Source organism: Mus musculus, chromosome X (assembly GCF_000001635.26).
Source record: "Mus musculus strain C57BL/6J chromosome X, GRCm38.p6 C57BL/6J".
In the NCBI taxonomy this organism is placed as follows: domain Eukaryota; kingdom Metazoa; phylum Chordata; class Mammalia; order Rodentia; family Muridae; genus Mus; species Mus musculus.
Window position 1 is genome coordinate 162617399 of NC_000086.7, and position 26638 is coordinate 162644036.

A 26638-nucleotide genomic window follows, 5' to 3' on the forward strand; every position below is an offset into this window, starting at 1 on the left:
AGTGAGTTGGCTCAGTGGGGAAAGGTGCTTGCCACCAAGCCTACCAACCTGAGTTTGAGCCCCAGGACCCAGATGAGAGAGAGAAACAACCCCTGAAACTGTCCCTTTATATCTGCATGAATGCTATGGCACATGTGTGACCTTCCCAGCACTCAAATCAATCAATATAATTTAAATTCTTTAAGAGTTTAACTATTTTTAAAGAAAGGCATCAAAAATACAAATGACAAAAGAATTTAAGCCCTCATCACAATTAAAACTTTCTTGTTTCAAAGAACACCAGAAAGAAAGAAAAACTCAAACTAAAGAATGGGAGAACTTTTTTTGTAAATCACTTATCTGATGGCATATCTACACCTAGAACATATTTTACAACCCTTACAATTCAAGCTATGAAGAAAAGCAATACAACTGTTCAAATGGACAAGAAAGCATATGCATATATCTATAAAAAAAGACATGTACAAGGCTGGGATTTCACTCACTCAGTGGCTCAGTTAGTGCTTTCCTAGCACACACAAAGCACTGGGTTTGATCCTCAGAACCAAATAAATTAGGTGTGGTGGTTCACCGCCACAATCCCAGTACCTGGGAGGTATGGGGAAGAGGGTCACAAATTTGAGATCATCTTCTACTATAGATAGCATTAGAGGCCAGCCTGGAAGACATAAGACACTATCTCAAAAATAAAAAAAAAACAACCTGGAAATATACAAGTATCCAATAAGTATATGATGAGATCCTCAAAGCTAGATATGGTGATATATACCTGTAATCCCAGGACCCAGTAGGCTGAGGCAGGAGGATTACTACAAATTCAAGGACAGCCAAGCTACATAGTGAGCTCTAGACCAATATAGGCCACACAATAAAGCTCTCTCAAAACAAATAAGTGGGAGGGCAATGGAAGAAGTTCAATAGTAAAAGTCATCTAGGAACTACCAATTAAAACTACAGTATGAGAGCTGGGCAGTGGTGGCACACGCCTTTAATCCCAGCACTTGGGAGGCAGAGGCAGGAGGATTTCTAAATTCAAGGCCAGCCTGGTCTACAGAGTGAGTTCCAGGACAACCAGGACTATACAGAGAAACCCTGTCTCGAAAAACAAAACAAAAGAAAACAAAACAACAGTATGAGGCCGTCATGGGAGTACGCGTTCATAATCCCAACACTAAAAAAGCAGAAGCAAGAATACTGCTGCATGTTTGAGGCTAGCCTGCTCTACATACCTTGTTCCAAAATGATAAGGCACAATGGGCTACCACTACACACCCACTAGGCTAGCTAAATTCAAAGCAATAGACAATAACAACTGTTAACAAGGATATGAAGAAATGAGAAGCCTCACATTGGTGATAAGAATTAAGACACTACAGCTGTTTTGCAAAGGAGTCTAGAAGTTCCTCAAAAGCATGTAGCCACCCAGTTAGAATGTGATACAACTCTACTCCCACATATAATTTCGAAACAATGTGTCCACACAAACACTCAAACACAAATGTTCACAGCAGCATAAAGGTAAGACTAATCAGATGTCTATCAATTAATGAGCCAAGAAGTAAAATGTAATATGTCTATACAATGGCATATTATTGGGCCATAAGAAGTACTAATACATGCTACAACATAGATGAACTGGAAAGCATGCTACATGGAGTTAGTGACAAGTAACTATATATAATATGACTGCATTTCTTTTGTTTGTTTGTTTGTTTGTTGGGATTTGGTGGGGGTTAAAGATTTATTTATTATTATATGTAAGTACACTGTAGCTGTCTTCAGACACACCAGAAGAGGGCGCCAGATCTCATTACAGATGGTTGTGAGCCACCATGTGGTTGCTGGGACTTGAACTCAGGACCTCTGGAAGAGCAGTCAGTGCTCTTAACTGGTAAGTCATCTCTCCAGCTCAGCATTTATTTTTGTTTCTTGATTTTCTTAAAACATACTCTTGCTCTCTATTCCCAGAAAGATGTGAAATCACTAGGTCATCCAGATTAACCCAAAACTTGCAGAAATTCTCCTGCCTCAGTCTCCCACATGGTGAAATCATAGGAGTTCACCATTGTGCTCAACTTTATAGGTTCATTTCTAGGAGATGTCCAGAATAGGCATATACATCTACACAAATAGAGCCTCTGTGGCTGTCTAGTATCCATAGATAGGATTGGAGGTCACCACTAGGGCACATGGGGATTCTTTTGGAAGTAATGGGGATATTCTAGAATTAAGTAGTTGTTATAGGTATACAACTCTATGGCTATAGTAAAATCATTGACTTGCATACTAAATGTACAAGTTTTAAGGGATGTGGGCTACAATTCAGTAGCACTGTTATGTTTTAAGTGGAAAAATTAGAAAAAAAATATTTAATTGCAAATACGTTCTGAACTTGATTATGTCAAGCAAAGTTCAATCTGATAAGTGGAGATTATGTCATTGTAATCATGTGTGTAAAGATTCATCTCATTCCAGGTGTCTTCATTCAGATTATTAAACGGTCAATGGTTATATGTTTATATGTTGGCTGAAAGCCCAAAAGTAGAAAGAAATATGGTTAGAAACAAAAAGTGCTGGAGAGATTACAATTACTGTCCCAGCAAAGGAAACCCACTAACTAGTAAGATGATAAAATGTATTACTCTCAGCCTCACTGGGAAGGGTTGTGGATATTTATGATTTAAAGGCTAATATGGGTACAGAAAGAAAACTGAAGACAAGAATATTTAAGATAAGCTGTAGCCATCTCTCCAGCCCCACCTCCACCCAATTTCTATATTCTTAACAAGAAGGCATTATGTGTTTTGACTCTAACAGAAAAGGCAAAGGTAGTAATTCCATCTCTGTAGTCATTTAGTGCATATAAGAACAAAAGCTGTTGCTTTTAGTTGCAAACCTCCCATCTTTGGCATTTTCTCAAGATGGTCTCTAAAATTCTCAAAGCTACAGTACATTTTATTTCAGCACCGAGAAGCTGTTGTTTCCATATAAGACAAATTTCTGAAAGATAAGAAAATAGCAAAATTTTTATGTGGTGCTACTCTAAGAATTTGCCTAAGGAATTTTTTTTTAAGAAAAATGAAGAGTAGAATCAGATTCCATCCTTGGCTACATCTGTGAAGCCAATACTAAAACCATCAGGGAGAGCTAACCTTTCCGAAAAAGCTGTTGCGTTTAAGAAGCCAAAGAAGTCATTGCTTGATAACATCTCAGAGCTCATCTGTTCCACCTGACTGCTTCCTAATCCTTGAGTAGAAGTACAAAGTGCTTAGGCAGAGAACCTGAGTTCTTAGAGCAGGGCTTCTTAAAACTTTTGTCATTTGTAATCTTTTTGTCCAAGAAATTTAAATATAACCCCAAGTATACAGGTATACTAAATCGTACTACAACTCAAATATTCACTGATAATAAATCGTAAGTAAATTTCATTTAAAATAATTATTTAGTGTATTTATAATTTTACCATTTGTTCAAGACTAAAGCAAAATTGCAAACGAGTGCAATGGGTGTACTTGTTTGTTTTTTACATAAAAATTAAATTCTGGAAGGATACTGCAAGACTTAGGTGCCCTTAACACTTCACACAGATGATCACTGTCAGTTCTGAAACTGCTGCTTCAGATAAATATGTAGTATAAAATGGGAAAGGTATGCTAAAGGAATTTCAGAAATTGTTGAAATCACAACCCAAAATTCATTAGATGACTTTTGTTTTATGAAATTCGAGGTGGCAATTAAATTTCTATAATCAAACATTCATTTCACTTGTGACCTTTCTAACCCAATAATATAATAATATAACCCAAAGCTATATTAGCTTGATATTTACATTTCACTACTGTTTCTACAAGCACAAAGCACTTTGTACTTAAGGTGGGGTAGGGGACACTACAATTCATAACACACAAGAGTCTCGGTCTGAGACAAGGTGCCTCAGGGAGCCTTCACTGGTGCTGTGTGCTGGGCTGCAGAGTACAAGGTGCACAGTGGTGTTCAGAACCAGAGAGCAGTAGAGGCATGCAATACAGCGTGGGGGAGGGGGTGTGCTGCCAAGAACACCTAGGACCAGTTACACATTTGATTCTGAATTAATTTTTGGTTACTGCACATTCAGTTACACAACCTGCATACAGGGCTGCAACCTACAACCTAAGAAGCTGGGTTCTTGGGTGAGAAAACTGCCCCTACTGCACCTCTACACCAACCTTGTGTTCCACACCTGCATCACCAACTAAAGAAGGGGAAAGCTGTGACTCATCACCATAGGGTAGCTTTGATGATCATGTTGACCTGACTTGCAAGGAAAGGCTTGCAATTAATAATTCAACAGAGTGCCAGTGCACCAATACCTGCATTTGCTAGATAAAGTTACATTTTTGAGGTGAAAAAAACCAATATTCATTTTGATTTTGCAACTTTAAACAATGGAATTTGGGAGACTGCTCCTGACAAAGCACCCTGCTATACATTCACCAAGCAACCTGTCAGTACCATCATTCTCCAACAAAGGGCTATTTTTATGCAGTACAGTACAGAGAGAGGGATAGAGAGAGAGAAAAAAAACTTGTTGCCGTGGCAACGAGTTTTCCAGCAGATATGTTAATCTGTGAAAAATGCAAAAGAGAACAAAGCTACCTCTTTGCGTTTCCCTAGATATCAGATTGGGGCCTTGGTGGGCTTAAGGAAGATACAAAGAAATCCTCAGTACATACATGTACACTTACAGGTGTATTATTGTATAAATTAAAGGTATAAGAGATGATGTTTTGCCACCAACCAAGGAGTACACATGGAGAGACTCATGGCTCCAGCTGCATATGTAGCAGAGGATGGCCTTGTTGGGCATCACAATGGGAGGAGAGGCCCTTGGTCCTGTAAAGGCTCGATGCCCAGTGTAGAGGAATGTGAGGGCAGGGAGGCAGGAGTGAGTGAATGAGTGGAGAAGCACCCTTATAGAAGCAGAGGGACAGGGAATGGGATAGGGAGGTTCTGAGGGGGGAATCAGGAAAGGGGACAACATTTGAAATGTAAATAAATAAAATATCCAATGAAAAAAGAGATGATGTTTTGGCATGCATAACTAGAGTCAAATAACTTAACATTTCCATCACTTTCCATTGTTACCATTGTGTGTGTTGGCATGTTTGTGTGTGTGTGTGTGTGTGTGTGTGTGTGTGTGTATACAAATGCATATAGTGGGAATGCCTAAAATCTACCCTCCTAGTAAATTTTCAATATACAACACATTAAATGCAAGTTTGTGCCCTTTGACCTCCATTCTTCCCTGGTTCCTACATTCCGCTGGCCCTGCTAGCCACAGTTCTAGTCTGTTTCTATGTACTCAAACTTTCAGATTCCACACATAAATGAGATCTAGCTTTCTGTCTGTGTCTAGACCATTTCATTTCACTTAGCATAATGCCTTTCTTATTCACCAGAACTGACACCAGTAACATCTTTTTGAAAGACTAAATGATAGTCTGCTGTGTACATATGTACATGTATGCCATAATTTTTTCATCTACTCAACTGACAGACACTTCAGTCATTTTAGCTATTAGGAAAAAACTGCACGGAACATTTACTTCTTCCCTTTCTTTTGTCTTCTTTTTTTTTTATTAGATATTTTCTTTATATACATTTCAAATGCTATCCCAAAAATTCCCTATACCCTCCCCCTGTCCTACTCCCCTACCCACCCACTCCCACTTCTTGGCCCTGGCATTCCCCTGTACTGGGGCATATAAAGTTTGCAATACCAAGGGGCCTCTCTTCCCAATGATGGCTGACTAGGCCATCTTCTGATACATATGCAGCTAGAGACACGAGCTCTGGGGGTACTGGTTAGTTCATATTGTTCCACCTATAGGGTTGCAGACCCCTTCAGCTCCTTGGGTGCTTTCTCTAGCTCCTCCATTGGGGGCCCTGTGTTCCATCCTATAGCTGACTATGAGCATCCACTTCTGTATTTGCTAGGCCCCGGCATAGTCTCACACAAGACAGCTATAACAGGGTCCCTTCAGCAAAATCTTTCTGACATATGCAATAGTGTCTAGGTTTGGTGGCTGATTATGGGATGTATCCCCAGATGGGGTTTTCTCTGGATAGTCCATTCTTTCGTCTTAGCTCCAAACTTTGTCTCTGTAACTCCTTTCATGGATATTTTGTTCCCTATTCTAAGGAGGAATGAAGTATCCACCCATTGGTCTTCCCTCTTCTTGATTTTCTTGTGTTTTGCAAATTGTATCTTGGGTGTTCTATTTTCCGGGCTAATATCCACTTATCAGTGAGTGCATATCTAATGACTTCTTTTGTGATTGGGTTACCTCACTAAGGATGATATCCTCCAGATACATCCATTTGTCCAAGATTTTCATATATCCATTGTTTTTAATAGCTCAATAGTACACCATTGTGTAAATGTACCACATTTTCTGTATCCATTCTTCTGTTGAGGGACATCTGGGTTCTTTCCAGCTTCTGGCTATTATAAATAAGGCTACTATGAACATAGTGGAACATGTGTTCTTATTACCAGTTGAAACTTCTTCTGGGTATATGCCCAGGAGAGGTATTGCTGGATCTTCCGGTAGTATTATGTCCAATTTTCTGAGGAACCGCCAGACTGACTTCCAGAGTGGTTGTACAAGCCTGCACTCCCACCAACAATGGAGGAGTGTTCCTCTTTCTCCACATCCTTGCCAGCATCTGCTGTCACCTGAATTTTTGATATTAGGCATTCTGACTGGTATGAGGTGGAATCTCAAGGTTGTTTTGATTTGCATTTCCCTGATGATTAAGGATGTTGAACATTTTTTCAGGTGCTTCTCAGCCATTCAGTATTCCTCAGTTGAGAATTCTTTGTTTAGCTCTGAACCCCATTTTTAATGGGGTTATTTGGATTTCTGGAGTCCAGCTTCTTGAGCTCTTTGTATATATTGGATATTAGTCCCCTATCAGATTTAAGATTGGTAAAAATCCTTTCCCAATCTGTTGGTGGCCTTTTTGTCTTACTGACAATGTCTTTTGCCTTACAGAAGCTTTGCAATTTTATGAGGTCCCATTTGTCAATTCTTGATCTTACAGCACAAGCCATTGATGTTCTGTTTAGGAATTTTTCCCCTGTGCCCATATCTTCGAGGCTTTTCCCCACTTTCTCCTCTATTAATTTCAGTGTCTCTGATCTTACGTGGAGGTCTTTGATCCACTTAGACTTGAGCTTTGTACAAGGAGATAAGAATGGATCAATTTGCATTCTTCTACATGATAACCACAAGTTGTGCCAGGACCATTTGTTGAAAATGCTGTCTTTGCCATATCCAGGGATCCATCCCATAATCAGCCTCCAAACGCTGACACCATTGCATACAGTAGCAAGATTTTGCTGAAAGGACCCTGAAATAGCTGTCTCTTGTGAGACTATGCCAGGGCCTAGCAAACACAGAAGTGGATGCTCACAGTCAGCTATTGGATGGATCCTAGGGCCCCCAATGGAGGAGCTAGAGAAAGTACCCAAGGAGCTAAAGGGAACTGCAACCCTATAGGTGGAACAACAATATGAACTAACCAGTACCCCAGAGCTCTTGTATATGTATCAAAAGATGGCCTAGTCGGCCATCACTGGAAAGAGAGGCCCATTGGTCAGGCAAACTTTATATGCCCCAGTACAGGGGAACACCAGGGCCAAAAAGTGGGAGTGGGTGGGTAGGGGAGTGCGGGGAGAGGGGGGAGGGTATAGGGGACTTTTGGGATAGCATTGGAAATGTAAATGAGGAAAATACCTAATAAAAAAATATTAAAAAAAAAGAAAATGCTATCTTTTTTCCACTGGATGGTTTTAGCTCCCTTGTCAAAGATCAAGTGACCATAGGTGTGTGGATTCATTTCTGGGTCTCCAATTGTATTCCATTGATCTACCTGTCTGTCACTGTACCAGTACCATGCAGTTTTTATCACAATTGCTCTGTAGTACAGCTTAATGCAGGCATGGTGATTCCACCAGAGGTTCTTTTATTGTTGAGAATAGTTTTTGCTATCCTAGGTTTTTTATTGTTCCAGATGAATTTGCAAATTGCCCTTTCTATCTCAGTAAAGAATTGAGTTGGGATTTTGATGGGGATTGCATTGAATCTGTAGATTGCTTTTGGCAAGTTAGCCAGTTTTACTATATTAATCCTGCCAATCCATGAGCATGGGAGATCTTTCAATCTTCTGAGATCTTCTTCAATTTCTTTCTTCAGAGACTTGAAGTTCTTATCATACAGATCTTTTACTTCCTTAGTTAGAGTCACACCAAGGTATTTTATATTATTTGTGACTATTGTGAAGGGTGTTGTTTCCGTAATTTCTTTCTCAGTCCATTTATCATTTGTGTAGAGAAAGGCCATTGATTTATTTGAGTTAATTTTATATCCAGCTACTGCACTGAAGCTGTTTATCAGGTTTAGGAGTTCTCTGGTGGAATTTTTGGGGTCACTTATATATACTATCATATCATCTGCAAATAGTGATATTTTGACTTCTTCCTTTCCAATTTGTATCCCCTTGATCTCCTTTTGTTGTCTAATTGCTCTGGCTAGGATTTCAAGTACTATGTTGAAAAGGTAGGGAGAAAGTGGGCAGCCTTGTCTAGTCCCTGATTTTAGTGGGATTGTTTTGAGTTTCTCTCCATTTAGTTTAATGTTGACTACTGCTTTGCTGTAGATTGCTTTTATTATGTTTAGGTATGGGCCTTGAATTCCTGATCTTTCCAAAACTTTTATCATGAAGGGGTGTTGGATTTTGTCAAATGCTTTCTCAGCATCTTACGAGATGATCATGTGGTTTTTGTCTTTGAGTTTGTTTATATAATGGATTATGTTGATGGATTTCTGTATATTAAACTATCCCTGCATCCCTGGGATGAAGCCTACTTGGTCATGATGGAAGATTGTTTTGATGTGTTCTTGGATTCGGTTTGTGAGGATTTTATTGAGTATTTTTGCATCGATATTCATAAGGGAAATTGGTCTGAAGTTCTCTTTCTGCACTCTCTGCAGGCAAGCTCTCCTCTTGCAGGGAAGGTGCACAGATATCTGGCATTCGGACCTGCCTCCTGGCTGAAGATGAAGGCCCGAAACAGGGCCTGTCCCAGAAGTTGTGTAGCTTCTGCCTGTCCCAGAAGCTGTGTAGCTTCTGTAGCCCACACTCTCACCTGCGGAGACCAGTCTCTGAGGGATCCGGTACCCAAGATGGCTCCCCCAGGTGCTCAGGCAGAACCATCCTGGGAGGACACCTCTCCTCTAGCAGGAAAGGTGCCCAGATGTCTGGAGCCCGAAACCAGATCTGTCCCAGAAGCTGTGTTGCTTCTGCCTGTCCCAGAAGTTGTGTAGCTTCTGTAGTCCGCACTCTCACCTGCGCAGACTAGTCTCTGAGGGGCTCTTTTGTCTTCTTTAGGAACCTCCATATTCTTTGCCATGCCAGCTATACTAATCTACTCTCCCAGCAACAGTCTACTATGGTTCCCTTTTCCCCACATCCTGGCCAATATGTCATCACTCCTCTTTTTGATAATTACCCTTCAGAACAGTTGTGAGGTAATTTCTCATGGTGGTTTTGATTTTTGTTTTGCTAATGGTTACTGAATCTGAATGCTTTTCCACATCCCTGTTGGCCATTTGTGTGTTCTCTGTGGGAAAATGTTTACTCAAGACCTTTGTCTATTTGTCTAACTGGCTTGTTTTCCTGGTGGTAAGTTATATTAGTCCTTGTTTTTATATGAACTTATCATACACATGGTTCATAAATACATCATCCCAATCCATAAGCTATCTTTATCTTTTTCTTTCTTTCCTTCTTTCCTTCTTTCTTTCTTTCTTTATTTCTTTTTTCTCTTTTGTTGCTGTTGTTCTTGCTACTGTTTGTGGTTTGGGGGGTTGTTTTTTAGATAGGGTCCCTCTATTATGTAGCTCTGGCTGTTCTAGAATGCACTATATAAACCAGGCTGATCTCAAATTCAAACTCACAGAGATCCACCTGCCTCTGCCTCCCAAGTGACAGGATTAAAGGCTTGCACCACCATACACCTAGCTTCATGGGCTGTCTATTTTCTTGTTCGGTGGTACAGAAGTCCTTCAGGCTGATAAGAAAAACATACTGGTTTTGGTTTGTTTGTTTTGTTTTGTTTGCTTTGTTCAAGACAAGGTTTCTCTTGTTTAGCCCTGGCTATCCTGAAACTCGCTCTGTAGATCAGGCTGGACTCAAACTCAGAGACTCACCTGCCTCTGCCTCCCAAGTGCTGAGATTAAAGGCATGCGCCACCACCATCAGGCTTAACTTACTGTTTTTTTAAAGATGTATTTTATTTCATATCTATACAATGTTTAACCTGCAAGTATGTATATGTACCACATTCATGCCTGGTACACCAGAAGAGGTCATCAGATAGATCCCCAAGAACCAGAGCTATAAGTGATTGTGAGCTGCCATGTGGGTGCTGGAAACTAAACCCAGGTAGTCTGGAGGAGCACCAAGTGCTCTTAACCATAGAACCATCTCTCCAGCCCCAACAACTTGTTGTTTTTGCTTCTTTTGTGTATGTTTACGCATGATATTCAAAAGGATCACTGGTGGTTGAAACCTTATCTAGTATATGAGAAGCCCTTGTTTCAATCCCTACTACTACAAAAAGAAAAATATTTTTTATAAAAAGGAATAGAGCCAGATGTGGTAATGCACATCTATAATTTTAGTACTCCAGAGACAGGAACAAAGAGTTTAAAGTTTGAGGCAGACTGGGTTATGCAGTAAGACTCCAGTCTCAAAAGCAAATAGTCAAAGCCAACATCAAACATCCTTTCTCCTACGTTTTCTTCTATAAGATTTACAGTCCTAGGTTTTGTATTTGGGACTTTTCTCCACTTTGGCTGCCTTTTTGAATATGAAGCAAAAACATTTTTAAGTACATTTTTATATATCTTATAAAATAAAGGTCTGCCTTTCTTCTTTATAATACATGTAAATATCCAGTTTTCCTCATAAATTAGCGATAAATATCCCTGTCTATTTTATCTCCTTGGTGGCCTCATCAAACTCTAATTAACTAGATACTCTTGAATTCATTTCTGGGATGGCTAGTTTGCTCAAATGATGTATAAGTCTGTTTTATGGCATTTTGATTGCCTGCTGCCTTCTATAATAATTTGAAATAAAGAAGGGTGGTACCTCCAACTTTTCTTTCCTTTTTGAAGACTGTGTTGGCTAGTCTGGATCTTCATAAATAGAACACAAATTCTAAAGATTTTTTTCTACTTTTGTGAACAAGTCTTTGAAATTTTATAGGATTACATTAAATATATAAATCATATTAGATAATGTGAACATTTTATTTGGGCTCTCGTGTGGCTCAGGCTAGCCCTGAAGTAATTATATAACTAAGAATGCCCTTGAACTCCTCATTCTTCTGCCTCCACCTCTTGGCTTACAGGCCCAGCTAATGTAGACATTTTAACATCGTAATTCATCCAACTTACAAGCACAGAGTATCTTTCTACTTATATTTCTTCTTAATTTTTTCATCAACATTTATTGTTTTCAGCATATGGGTCTCTCACTTCCCTGGTTAAATTCGTCTCTGATTCTTTTAAGACTACCATAAGCAGAACTGTGTATAAATCAGACACGGTGGCACACACCTTTATTCCTAGCACCTGGAAGGAGACGCGTACCGATCTCTGTGAATTTGGCCCATCCTGGTATACACAGTGAGATGCAAGCCAGTGATGGCTACACAGAGAGAGACCCTGTCTCAAAAAAGAAGTGGAGATAAAAGCATAGTGACAGAGGGAGCACTTACCTAGCATTCATAAGGCTCTGGCATTGACCTCCAGCACTGCTTGCCCACAGTGCAGCTGACTTTGTGTGTTGGTCTGGTGTGTGCCAACTGTATCAGATGCATTTATTAGTTCTATCAAACTTTCATGTTTCCTTCTGCAGAATCATGCCAGCTGCAAACTGGAACAATTTTTCCTCTTCCTCTCGGATTTAGATGTCATTTATATCTCTTTCTTGCCCTAGTGCTCTTTTTTAACTTTTATTTCATGTGTATGTCCATTTTGCCTGTGTGTATGTCTATGTGTGCAATAGCCAAGGAGACCAGAAGAGAGTGTTGGATCCCCTGGGAGTTACAGATGGTTGTGAGCCACATGTAGGTGCTAGGAATTGAACCTGGATTCTCTGGAAAAACAGCTAGTGCTCTTAACTACTGGGGCATCTCCCTGGTCCTCTCCTTTTTTAAATGGGGTTTTATATACCCCATTATGGGGCTATATAATGGGTTATATATGGGGTCTTCATAGGCTAGCCTCTAACTTACTATGTAATTGAAGCTTCCGCCTTCCAAGAACTGGGATTACAGACTTAACTATCACCCCTGTCTTGCCTGACTATTCTTGCTAGTAACTTTCATACTGTTTTTGAATAAAAGTGATGAGAGTGGGTAGCCTCACTTTGTATAGGATCTTAAAAAAAAAAAACTTTCAGTTGTCACCACTGATTTTGAGATTAGCTGTGGAGCTTTTTCCATAAATGTCCTTCATTATGTTAAATGTTTTCTTTCAATACTTATTTTGTTAAGAATTTTTATCAGGAAAGGATGTGGAACTTTGTCAAGTGCTTGTTAAACATCTATTAAAATGGCCATTTACCCTTTTACCCTTCACTCTGTTCATATAGTGAATCACATTGTTTTGTGTATTTAAAGCAAGCCTGAATTTCAAGATAAACCCCACCTGTTCATGGTTTATGATCCTTTGAATATGTCATTGGATTCTGCTGGACAGGGTTTTATTGAAGATTTCTGTGTTGGTGTTCATCAGCGAAATTGGCCTTTCGTTTTCTTATGGTTCCTGCACCTGATGTTGGTATCAGAGCAATGCTGACCTAAGAAAATGAAGTTGAGCATACTCATTTTACTTCTATTTTCAGAAGAGAGTATAAAGGACTGGAGCTGGGCATCATGGTACTTGCCTGTAATTCCAGCTACTCAGAAAGCTGAGACAGCAAGTTCAAGGCCAGCTTAAACTGCAGGGTGAGGAAAAGTCCAGCTGAATCTATCTAGTGGCATAGGTCTCAGGCAAAGAGCCAAACAAAATACATGTTCCTTGTTTGGTTTTAGTTTTGGCCCAGAAGTACATGGTGGTTCCTGCCTATAATCCCAACACTCTGGGAAGCTGAAACAGAGGGACTGCTGGGAGTTCAAGGCCAGCCTAGTGGATACAGGGAGTTACTAGACAGTTGGAGTTACAATGAGATGCTGTATCTATTTTTAAAAAATGAAGGAAAAAAGGGAGGAAAAGGGAGGAAAAGGGAGATAAGCCATGCCCTTTACTGACACAACACACATGTAATCATACCTTTAACCAAGACTTCCAACATCTACCGAATGAATATAAAAGCAATAATGCCTCCTCCAAGACATTACCAGAAATAGCACATCAAGTGGGAAGAAATCACAGATGTCAGACATTCTACATGCACAGGACAGCTGCTCAACCTCTCACAACTTCTCAGACCAAAAGTGTCTGTAGAGTTGAGGTTTTTCAAACTTTGGTCTTGGAACAAAGAATAATTTAAGATGCTAAGACATCCGCACAATAAAATTTACATAGATAATTCTTACTGCTATCTCTCAATATTAAAACTATGAAAGTGCCAGGCAGTGGTGGCACACGCCTTTAATCCCAGCACTTGGGAGGCAGGGACAGGCATATTTCTGAGTTCAAGGTCAGCCTGGTCTACAGAGTGAGTTCCAGGACAGCCAGGGCTTATACAGGGCTATACAGAGAAACCCTGTCTCAAAAAACCAAAAACCAAAAACCAAAAACCAAAAACAAAATAAAAAACAAACTATGAGAGATTGTGTGGAAAGGAGGGATGATAAAACATTTCCAAGTTGAGGGTGGTGGTGCACATATTTGGAAGGTGGAGGGGGAAACACTAGAAATCTAGGAGTTGATGATCATCCTCCACTCAAGGCCAATCAGTGTCAAAGTGAACTACATGAAACTCTACCTGAAAAACAAAACAAAAGAACAGGAAACCTAGGGCCTGGGATCACTTAGTGAGCAAAGGAACTTATAGCCAAGCCTAGCATTCTAAGTTCAATCTCCAGGCCCCACATGATGGAAAGAGAAAAGCAGTTCCTATGAGTTGGCCTTTGACCCCCCCCCACACACACACACATAAATACACACATACACACACAAATACACACACAGATACACACACACATACACACACATACACACACACACAAATACACATACACAAATACACACAAAAAAACACAGATACACACACAGAGATACACACACACACAAATACACACACACAAATACACACACGAAAATATAATTTTAAAGAGGAAAAAACTATATAATTCCAACGGTAAACTCAAAAGATACAGCATACCAAATGCCTCTGAGACAAAAAGCTGTTAGTCTACTGACATCTGTTTTTCACAAAGCTGACTCTGAACTAAGAAGAGACAAAGAGATTATTGTGTTAAACATGTCCTTTTGAAAGTATCTGGGACAAACATTATTTCAAAAAGATCCCTTTAAATAAATTTTTTGCAATGTAGGGGACTGAATCCAAGCCCTCACACATAGTAGACAAACCCTCTATCATTAAGCTATATCCCCAATCTTTTAAAATATTACTTTTAACATTTGAGACAGTTTCCCTAAGTTGTTCAGGATAACCTAACAAATGGGGACTACCATCCTCCTGCCTCAACGCCCCAAGTAACAAGATTATATCTGCGCTGCCAGGCCTCAGTTAATAAACAAATTTTAATAGCTGGCATTTATTGGCTTCCTTCAGTTACTCAGAAACCCATACAGGTGAAACCCCAAGGAAACGAAACCAAACTATTTCTCTCTAAAATGGATTAAGTCCAAACAAGCCTCTCCTACTAGCTCAAGGTTAAGAGCATCTCCTGGTCCTGAATTACCTACAGATGCAGAACAGCAGTTCTCAACCTGTGCGTTGTGACCCCTTTTGGGGGTCCCATATCAGATACACTGTATATCATATATTTACATTATGATTCATAGAAGTAACAAAATTACAGTTATAGAGTAGCAACAAAAATAATTTTATGGTTGGGGTCATAAGGAAAGGTAAGAACCACTGATAGAGAGGATAGCTGAATTTCTCAAACCTTTCAAGTCTGTTAGAGCTAAGGGCTCTCATATAGACTGAGCAGAAAATAGGCCCAGCAAGCAGCTGGCACTTGCTCCAGAGTGGCTCTCGCAATCCGCCCTAACTCTTTTTTTCCAGCACAACTCAGAGATGGGACTGCAGCGGCTGTCAGGTATTTGAGGAAGAAGCTGAGCATCCAATTCACTCTGGGCTTCCTGGAAGAGAACCTGGAAGCAGGAGGACCACAGCATCCTTACAGAAACTCACTCCCAACTGGGACAACGATGAGATAGGAAGAACAGCTATTTCTACTCCTAATACCATGAACTCTTCAGAGCAAGGCCTTTTAACTATTTTTGCAACACACACAAAATGTATTTAAAGGCAGTATTTTTGTGTAACGTTTGCCCCAGATACTTTCATATTGTGGTATGTGAATGACTTTTAAAAATAATGTTTTAAATGCTGTCTTAGTCAGGGTTTCTATTCCTGCACAAACATCATGACCAAGAAGCAAGTTGGGGAGGAAAGGGTTTATTCAGCTTACACTTCCATGCTGCTGTTCATCGCCAAAGGAAGTCAGGACTGGAACTCAAGCAGGTCAGAAAGCAGGAGCTGATGCAGAGGCCATGGAGGGATATTCTGTACTGGCTTGCCTCACCTGGCTTGCTCAGCCTGCACTCTTATAGAACCCAAGACTACCAGCCCAGAGATGGTTCCACCCACAAGGGGCCTTTCCCCCTTGATCACTAATTGAGAAAATACCTTACAGTTGGATCTCATGGAGGCATTTCCTCAACTGAAGATCCTTTCTCTGTGATAACTCCAGCTGTGTCAAGTTGACACAAAACTAGCCAGTACAAATGCATAAAACACATAAGACTATAAAACTATACTGAAATATAAGCCATCAAAACAATAAAAACCAAAAATATAGTAGAAACATTTTACCACAATGAATAATAACAGCCAATGTCTAATCTACAGTAATCCATCACTGATAAATCTCTAATAAATGTATAATCTTTTTTAAAAAATCTTTTTGTTTTTGTGAGACAAGGTCTAACTGTGTCGCCCAAGCAGTTCTCAAACTCATGGCAATTCCCTGCCTCAGCCTTCTAAGTGCTTGTAAAATATGTGAGCCACCAAACATAGCTAAACATCCTATTTCTGTAAAGATGGTGATGTTATTGTGACATGTTGGCCATATACATAGTGAAATGCTCGACTTCAGCTGGGGAAGCTAATAAAAAGTTAGACAGTACCAGGCTGGCCAGGGATACACACAGCCAGTCAAGACAACATAGCAAGACTGTGTCTCAAAATATGTATTATTTTCAACATCCAAACTGACAAAATCCTGGCTTTGTAACTTTTTACAGAGGTCAGACCTGCCTCTCACACATTAGGGAATTACTCAACCACTGAGTAACATTCTCTGTAGCAACATATGTTTTTCTACTTCTTTTCCTACCTCCTTTGAATTAAGAGGGAAAACAAATTACCTAAAGAGTAAAGTGGAAAATATCTAGGAAAATGGACTTACCAGTTCTACTTGGAATAAAAAAAAAAAGTTATACATGAAAACCAGTGGAGCTCTCAGGAAAAGGAGTACATGAACAGCCTGAGTTACACTAGATCTTGTCAGAGAGTGGAGAAATCAACCAACCCACCTTCTTTCCTTTCTTTGTGAGACAGGGTTTCTCTGTGTAGTCCTGATTGTCCTGGAGTTCAGTACATAGACTGGCTTAGACACTAACCCAGAGATCCACCTGCTTCTACCTCCTCCGTACTTGAATTAAAGGCATACCTGGCAGAGTTTTCTGGGTGGTGGTGGTTGTTGTTTTGTTTCATTTTGGTTTTAAGAAAAGATAAACTCTAACTTAGTTACTAAACAGTGTGTATGTGTGTGTGTGTGTGTGTGTGTGTGAGTGAGTGTGTATGGGTGTGTGTTTGTGTTTCTGTATTTGAGGTAGCCTTAAAAAGCTAGCCAGGCTGAGTATCTTGGAATATGCCTGAAGTCCTAACCTTTGGGAAACTAAGGGGGAAAGACTATAAATGTGAATAGAGCCTAAGCTTCAAAGGTCAGCCTAGGCTACACTGGGAAACCCTGACTCAAAAAATGCTGTTTCTTAATAAAAAACTAATCACAAGAATAGTGTTCATCTTCAGACAAAACGTAGAAAGCAAGCATAATACAAAGACCTTAAGGTATCCCTCCCCTTGCAACAATTCTCACTTCCTATTGTTAGCATTCTCCCCAAATACTGACAGGACCTGTGGCCTGCTTCTAGCCAGCAGATTACATCAAAGGTGACAGGACATCATTTATCCTAGCTGGCTGGAGAGAGACAATCCCCTGCTAGCTTTGAAGAAGCAAACAGCTGTGCTGCAAATTGAAAAAAAAAAAAAAAAAAAAAGAGGACCATGTCAGTGCTTTTGAGTAGCTCAGGGTCTTAGTCCTAAAATCACAAGCAGACTTGGGAGGTGGCTCAGTGGTGGGGGCTTACCTAACAAGAACTGAAATAAATAAACTTTCAAAGCACAAGCAACTGTATTCTACTCTACTAACAGCCACTGAAGGTTGGAATGTGAAGTTCCTCAGCTCCAGAAGCAATGTAGCCCAGCTGACATCTTGACTGACTGAAGCTTTAAGAAACCCCTAAGGAACTCCTATCTCACAGAAACTCGGGGAGACTAAATGGGTGCTATCTTAAGGTGTTAAGTTTGTGGCAACTCAATCGAGAGAAACAGATGGATTCTGCAGTTACCAACAGAGGGAGAGCCAACTGTTCCAATGTGCCAGGGGCTGTCCAAAGTCTAGAGATCCCAGCTGCAGGAAGCCTCAGTCAAGGGGATGTGCAAGAACAGAATTCAATAAAGACAAACAATAAGGTACTTGAGTATAGAAAACTAGGATTTGGGGGGTAGGAGCTAGAAAGGAACCAAACCACCTTATAGAGGTTTCAAATAATTAGCAAAATAACCCAAGATTACCTCAAAACCAGTTTCCTATGGCCTTAAAGCAGGCCAGTCCCAAATTAGGAGCATAAAACTAGGACAGTTTTCAAAGCTGTCTGTCTTTTATTTCTGGACTTCAGTTGGTTACTTTTCAATCCCCCTATTGCTTTCTCCAAGTATTCTCTCTTATTGTCTTTTTATTAATTTTTTAAGTTACCATAAGGTGATGGGCTTCACTGTTTCCTTTTCATAGATCCATATCTATTTCATCCCCTTTCTCCAATGTCCTCTCTATTGCTACTGCCCACTGCCCACGTATCGGTCCCTTATTCCCCCACAGATTATATGTATTCCATTACTCTAGTTTACCCCTTCCCAATCCCTAAATATCCCTTCCTTCCCTTGCATGATTTTTCTAGTTTCATATCTCAACCCCTCCCCTCTCTCACACACACACCAAAAAAAAAAAAATCTAGATTCTGCAAGAAAAAAAAAGACATATTTTCTTTCCCCGTCTGGCATATTTCTCTTTCCGTGCTGATTTCCAGTTCCGTTCATTTTCCCGCAAATGTCACAATTTCACTTCTCATTATAGCTACATAAAATACAATTCCATTGTGCATATATACCACATCTTCTTTATCCATTCATCTGTAGGAGGGCCACCTGGGCTGGCCTCAGGTCATGGCTATTGTGAACAGTACAGCAGTAAACGTGGGTGTGCAATTAGCTCTGTGGTATTCTGACTTAAGTGCTCTCTGCTTCTATGTCCCCAACTATTACAAATCAGTTCTCAAGCACCATTACCCACAGCCAATAGCTTGATGTAGAAAAGCACTGTCAGTCTTATCATTTAACCAAGGACTATTATGTACCTCGCCTACATATCTTAAAGCACTGCATGCTCCAATCTCCACCTGCCCCCTCCCAGGTTCATCTCCTGAAGATAAAACCTATCAAACGTACATCTGAAACTTGACTTACAATATAATAGGAAGAAGGAGACCAAAGTTAGAATTAGAGATTAGGAGGACTACTACATCTAGGACATTTTGTGGGGTTGTTGTTGTTCGGGGGTGGTGTGTATCTGCTGACACCCACTTGGCAAAAGGTTGTGCAGCAAAAAAGAAACAAAGAACAAAAAGGAAAAGATGTAACCTAGGCTGGCCTGAAACTCCTCCTGCCTCTAATCCTTTTCAGCATTTGCCTACCAGTATGCACCACCACAAACAGCAAGATTCTGTGGTTTTAAAAAGGTGGCATACACAATGGAATTCTATTCGGCAGTTAAAAAAAAATAAAAAAGTTCAGATAAGTGGATAAAACTGGAAAGTACTGTATACTAAGTGAAGTAACCCAAACCCAGAAAGACAACTACTGTGTATTCTCTCTTATATGTGGATCTTACCTCCAAACCTTTAGATCTGAGCCAAGAAAATAGAAAGGCAATGCAGGAAGAAGCTCTATATAGAACACAGTTGCTATGAAAGGAGAAAGAGAGAAATGGAGGGAGTCTTTAGGGAGGGAGGGAGGGAGGGAGGAGAGTAATACAGAGGGAAAGGGGGCAGGGGAGATAAATAACACTAAGGATATTTTTAAAAGCCATCAGGAAACATTTTATGATCTCACTTAAATATATACCTTATATAAATATGTGTATATACAGATACACAGAAACACACAGACAAAGAAACAGACAATGACAGAAAGAGACAGAGAGAGAGAGAGAGCATTGAGGTGGAGCTGAGCTACATGGAGTGATAATGCTCGAGACTCCCTAAACAATATAATCTACTGCTGCTGTTGCCCATGGCTGAATACCTGAGCTGGAGCTGAGCAGAACGCCTCCCCTCCAAAGGCAGGACTAGCTTTCATAGACTCAGAAGGTGCTAGGTAAGCTGCCAAGGGAGGAAAAAAATCAATAGTCCTAGCCAGCTGTAAAGTCTCTGAACTACAACAATAACCTGACCCACAAGATTTCACCAATGGTCCAATAACAGAACTTTATCTTGTTGGTAGCAGCTGTCTAACTGGACTTAAGGAATGCTCAATAGAAAGGATTTCTTGTCTAGAACTGGTCTGCTACTATATAACAACTATCCATGGCTAGAGAGGCCACACATTCTACAGGACAACCTACTACTACCAGTTTCCTAAACCAATAGAATTTCTAGCTTATTCTAAATACTTACCCTTATGCCTACAGATATGTGGAATTCTCACACCTCAGCAAAGCAACTTCTTGAAGAAGACAGAAAGCCACAACTGGTCAAAATGCAGAAAGTAAATGACCACAAGGTGCCAGCTCCATTTGGTGTAACTATAACACAACTCCTACACCTAAAGCTCAAGGAAAATTGAGGAAGAACAGACGAACAGACAAACAAACAGACAGACAGACAGACAGAACGAGCCAGAGGATCAGAACACCTGCTAACAGACTGCCTCTTCTATACGAGAAGGAAACTACACCCATGAAATCTCAAAATTTTGGTTACATAAACAAGATCTGCATAATGACAACAATTGACATTCCAATGTGGATGGCAGAAATTCCACAAAGCCCCACCTCTAGATAAAGAGCTACAGGCAAGTAATGGCTGCTGTGAGAACAAAGTGAAAACCAGTGAGAGAGAGAGAGAGAGAGAAAGAGAGAGAGAGAGAGAGAGAGAGAGAGGAAGAGAGGAAGAGAGGAAGAGAGGAAGAGAGGAAGAGAGGAAGAGAGGAAGAGAGGAAGAGGAAGAGAGGAAGAGAGAGAGGAAGAGAGGAAGAGAGGAAGAGAGGAAGAGAGGAAGAGAGGAAGAGAGGAAGAGAGGAAGAGAGGAAGAGAGGAAGAGAGGAAGAGAGGAAGAGAGGAAGAGAGGAAGAGAGGAAGAGAGGAAGAGAGGAAGAGAGGAAGAGAGGAAGAGAGGAAGAGAGGAAGAGAGGAAGAGAGGAAGAGAGGAAGAGAGGAAGAGAAGAGAAGAGAAGAGAAGAGAAGAGAAGAGAAGAGAAGAGAAGAGAAGAGATCCCAACTGGTCAACCCTAAACACATGTACATAAGAGCACCATTAAATGGATTCAGTAATGTATGTGTATGTGTCTGTGCATGCATGAATTTGAATTTTTGGAAACTGTGTTATCAACTTTGGAAAAAACTACCCCAGTTTGCAATGTTGAGTTGGCATTGCACAGAAACTAACAGCCATACTGATTTAGAAATGTTAAATTTGGTTTTTTTCTTTAACATTTGTATACTGTATTAAATATATAAGGTCTTATCTGTGTGGATTTGATTACAAAAGCTAATAGAATATTCTCTAGCAGAAAAACTTAGTAAGATTAAAAGACGGGGCTGGTGAGATGGCTCAGTGGGTAAGACCACCCGACTGCTCTTCCGAAGGTCCAGAGTTCAAATCCCAGCAACCACATGGTGGCTCACAACTATCTGTAACAAGATCTGACGCCCTCTTCTGGTGTGTAAGTACATGTAATAAATAAATCTTTAAAAAAAAAAAAACCTGTCTCAAAAAACCAAAAAATAAATAAATAAATAAATAAATAAATAAGATTAAAAGACCACTGAAAAACACTCACTAATGACAGTGTGCATTGTATGTGAATAGAATGAGGTATTTTTGATGTTCATGTGTTTGGAACAATCCTTAGTCATGTTACATTGTCCATAAATCAAGAAGGTCACCTACTTTCCTTTGGCATAAAGATTTCCACAATATCATGATGACTCACTGTCAGCGTGGGTAATAAAGTTTTCAAAAGGAAGCAAACAAACTGACGGGACATATGTCAACAAGGACAAATTCCAAAAAAAATATAACAATGAGAGGAAAAACAAGTTGTAGAAGGTGATGTAGAATACAATGTCTTATTTTAAACTAAAATAACGTGTAAAAATGTTTTGTTTTAGTGACATTTATATATATATATAACAAAAGTAGAAAATAATCTTTAAAAGTCGTGTATGCTGAAGTATTGTCTCACTATGCAGATCAAATAGGCTTCAAACTTGCTATCCTCCTGCCTCAGCTTCCCTAGAACTGGGATTTTAGGCATGCCTCCCACTGCACCATACTTCAAACATCCTTTTAAGTAGACAGTGTCTTGAATGTGGTACTTACTGTATCTGCTGGTATCTATTCACTTTTAGAAAGATAAACTTGGCAGGTTGTATCCCCAGGACCTGGGAAGTAGAGGGAGGACTGGGGGAGTTTAAAGTGGTCTTCATCTACTTGGGGAGTTTGAGACTGGCCCGGGCTACATAAGACCTTGTCTCAAAAAAACAAAACAAAACAAAACCACCATTCATTTCTACAACACACCCTCATGCCTAGCACTTGGAGATCATTATAGAAGAGGGAGTAGGAAGACTGTAAGAGCCAGAGGGTCAGGGAGTTTGCTGTGAGATTGTCTCGCCTAGGACTGCCTGGGGTGCCTAAACTCTATACAAAGAACAACAGCAACTAAGAGATTCTGAGAGTGGGAGAAACAGCATTCCCCAGAGAAGAGCATATCAACTATATCCAATATCCAATACCAAATGGTCAGCCCTGAAAACATATACATACAAGTAACATTATACAGACCGAGAGGGTTAGATTTAGGAAGATATATGTATATACATATATGTGAATATACATGTAACAACAATGAATTTCAAAAGAGGCCATAAATTTAAGTGAGAGCAAGGAATAATATATGTGAGGGTTTGAAAGTGGGAAAAGGAAGGGGAAATAATGTAAAAGAGAAAAAAGGAGAAATTATATTATCTCCAAAGGAAAAACTATTTAAAATTTAAATAAATAGTTCTGGCTAATAATCTCATAACAGGAAAAAGTTTTCCTGATAAGGATTTTGTTGATTTCCTTTTACCTGTGGATCTCCTTAATGATTAAGCAGTTTTATTTTGAACATATTTTTAATTTTCAAATAAGTAGCACTTGGGAGATAGTGGCAGGAGTTCAAGGTCAACTTTTGCTACATAGAGAGTTTGAGGCCAGCTTGAGCCACGAGGGAACCTAAATTGAAATTTTTAATGACTTCTCAAAGATAAGCCTGTGTCCAGAGATGTTAAAATCTTCCTATGGAGCTAAAGAGTCGGCTCAGCATTTAAGAGCACTTGCTGCCCCTGCAGAGAACCAGAGTTCAATTCCCAGCACTCACATGGCAGCTCACAACTGTTGGTAACTGCAGATCCCAGGAATCTGATGCCCTTTCTCTGACCTTGGTGCATACCAGGCATACACAGGAAAAACTCTTATATGTATAAAATAATAAATAAATCTAAAATAAAATAAAATAAACCTACTTCTCACAGCCAGGACGTGCTTCTTTGCCTTAATCTATTATCTGACAATCAGATGTTACTAACTGGGATTCTTCCCGATTTAAAGGTTTCTCCTGATAGTACATGTTAAACAATATTTATAACCTATCTTGATGTCTAAGGATGGCCTATCATTGGATCTCTGTGAGTTATTAGATAATAATCATCATTTTAAGACAAAGTCTCATTTACCCAGACTGACCTCAAATTAGCTATGTTGCTGAGCGTGACCTTGAACTTGTGACCTTGTTGCCTCTACCTCCAGAGTGCTGAGATTATAGGTATGTGCCACCATGTCCGATTTTGTGCAGTGATGGGGACTGAATCCAGTCTTTCATGCATGCTAGGCAAGCACTCTACCAACTGTGCTAAATCCCCAGCCCTACATTACAGTCATCTTAATCGTATGCTTATTAAGAGGAAAATCTGGCCATTAACCATAGAAACTACCAGGTCTGGTTACTGTCTCCATGATTTGAGCAGTTATACCTGTTGGGCCACTTACATCTGAACTTACAGGTTTCGGTTTAGAAGGGAAAGGGGGAAGTTTTCTACATTTGTTTTAAAATCGCTAGTATACTAATGAATTAAAACAAATGAAGTCAGACAGGGCACACACACATCACCAAAGTGGTAGATAAAAGTTAGATAGCCACTAGATCCCAGTTTTGACTACCCTTCCCAGTTCAGGGTGACTTTAAATGTTAATTGTTACCTGTACCAAGAGTAATGGGCCATTCTAACTTGTTATGTTAAAAGGGCTGTGTTTTATTTCTCTGGGCTGAGTACCTTTGGTTCTTTTTAAATTATATGTTCTTCAAGAAAGCATCAGTTATCACACTAGAAAGATCCCCTCTCCAATTCCTGGGAAAACCTCAACCAATTTTCATACACCCTTTTCTTTTATCACACTTGATGTATTACTGTCCACAAATTAATCCCGGCCAGATGTACAGCACAACTATTTGGTGCATTGCCTCGGACACTTTAGTAAATTTATTATGCTCAGCAGTATTCTGAGGTCCTTGTAATAGTTTCTTTCAGAACACCAACTTCCTTATCACCCCGTGCAACTCAACTGCTTAGCAACTGTGGCAGAACTATCTTCTTATCACAGAATTCTACAGGAACAAACAGCCATGCTAAATTCTATGAATACTAATCATGTTCAGAAATCCTCAATTCGAAAGGTGAACCAAGTGGCTAAAATTATGCTCATAAACATAGGAGCATCTATGTATACCCCAGCAGTATAAAACAGTCTTGAGTGCCAGAAAGAAGGAAAGAAAGAAAGAAAGAAAGAAAGAAAGAAAGAAAGAAAGAAAGAAAGCGGGCCTCACAAAGGCAGAGAAAGATATGATAAGTGAACCATAAAACCGTCAGTACTTCCTAGGAACTACATTTTAAAGCATTTGCTCACCACTGTAAATATTCCATTGTTGCTAATAACTTTCACACTATTGCTTTTTAAGTATAGGTTCACATTTAGGGCTTGATATTAACAATATGATCCCCATTTACTGCTGGTAACATCAACCGACAGACAAAGGGCTTCCCAAGCAATTTCTCCAAGCCTCGAGGAAAGCACAAAACAGCACCTGCAGTGAATCACTCCTCCCTCCTTTCCAGGTACGGGGCAGACAGACAGAAGCTATGACACCGTCTGTTTCGTAACTCCACGTCAAAGTCAAGTGACAATAAGATGACAAACTACAGCTGTAGACTTCTGAATCCACCCCTGGACCCAAATGGGGAACTTACTTTGAACTTGATCAATGTTCCTATCTTGTAGCCCTGAGTCCCTGTTCTACAATTGGGCTTTAAGGTTTTCCAGTTCTATACTAATAATCAGAAATACATTAGTGAACAAATCTATGTAGCAGATATGTACATATCACAAGTATAAAGGACAACATGTAGCTGTAGGCCCAGAGCCTACAGACACACATGTACACACCCTTCAAGTTCAAATCCCAACAAGGCACCCCGAGAGTGTAGTCAACAAAGGGAGGGGCAGGAGCAAGGAACAGAGGTTAAAGCAAACAGCAGCCAAAACAAACATCACTTTCGGAACAGGGCAAACTTTGGGTCTGGGAGATTGTAGAACCCCCAGATATGATAGGGGTGTCAGACTTTCTCAAGAGACGAAGAGCACAGCCAAGCACTAGGCTAGGAGCAGATGAGCTGCAGAGGAGGCTGGTGTCCCTGGGGACAAGGGCGTCGCCGCCATCCTCGGCAAGAGAGCACCCCCCTTTTTTTTTTTTTTTTTTTTTTTTTTTTTTTGCGGTCCTGGCCACCGCCCTCCAGATCTCCGGGAATAGTCCCTGGGAATAGTCGTTGTTGCCCCATTCTTCCCATAGACACTGCCCCCACAGACCAGAGAGGGATAAAAGAGCGCAGAGACATACCTGGTGCAATGTCTCTGGTGGCAGCTGCGACGCTCGAAACAGATCAGCTACTGGACCAGCGGCCGCAGTGGCAGTGCCGGGGGCGACCCTGGTAGCCTCGGGGGGACCAGGTCCGGGGCCCCCGCTTGCAGCGCCCGCACAGCGCGCGAAGAGCTCAGAGTAGCACTGCTGCTCGCTATCGCTCAGCAGCAAAGGCGGCCCGGCGCCGCAGCCTCCGCCCGCTGCCACTTCCATAGGGCCTTCTGTAGCGTCCGAACCGACCGCCTTCCCTGGCCGAGGTGCTGGTGCTGCCGCCAGGGCCACCACCGCCGCCTCGGCCTCCGAAGCCGCCGCCCCCACGCCCCGCAGCTGCAGCGCCGCCGCTTCCTCCAAGAGAGCGCCGGCCCCGCCCCCTCCGGGCTTGAATGTTGTGCCTCCTCTGCGCGGCACATGGAGACAGGCGCGGCGCTGACCAATCACAGCCCGAAATCCCACCTGGGCCCCTCCCCGAAAGCCCGCCCCGCTCCGCCCCTTCGCCAGGTAAGGAACGCAACTCTGGCTGCCGCCCTCCCAAGCCTTTCACCTGCTCTGCAAGGGAGGCCAGGCAGAGAGAGCTGCTGCCAACGCCCACCTAGCCCACCGTGTTCCTGAGGGGCATCTTGGGCTCTCCACCCTGGCTAAGAAGGGAACATCTGGACACACACACAAGAAAAAGAGTTTTTCAGGGGATGGGGAAAACTGAGATGTTGTCTCATTAGGAGTCCCATAGGGATGTGGTGTCCAA

General features: G+C 40.8%; 1 protein-coding gene across 11 annotated transcripts in view; it reads right to left on the reverse strand.

The window, feature by feature from the left end:
* Nucleotides 1-26307, reverse strand: part of Reps2 (RALBP1 associated Eps domain containing protein 2) — a 231754-nt gene extending 205447 nt beyond the window's left edge. For 7 of the 11 annotated variants that reach the window (XM_017318435.1, XM_030251264.1, XM_017318437.1 and 4 more), the window contains exon 1: nucleotides 25876-26307. In XM_017318435.1, the coding sequence (XP_017173924.1) occupies nucleotides 25876-26109 (234 nt within the window). In that variant the 5' untranslated portion in view covers nucleotides 26110-26307. The remainder of the gene's footprint in view (nucleotides 1-25875) is intronic. The other 4 variants (NM_001359102.1, NM_001290633.1, NM_001359103.1 and 1 more) reach the window with 1 other exon arrangement.
* Nucleotides 26308-26638: the final 331 nt, after the last annotated feature.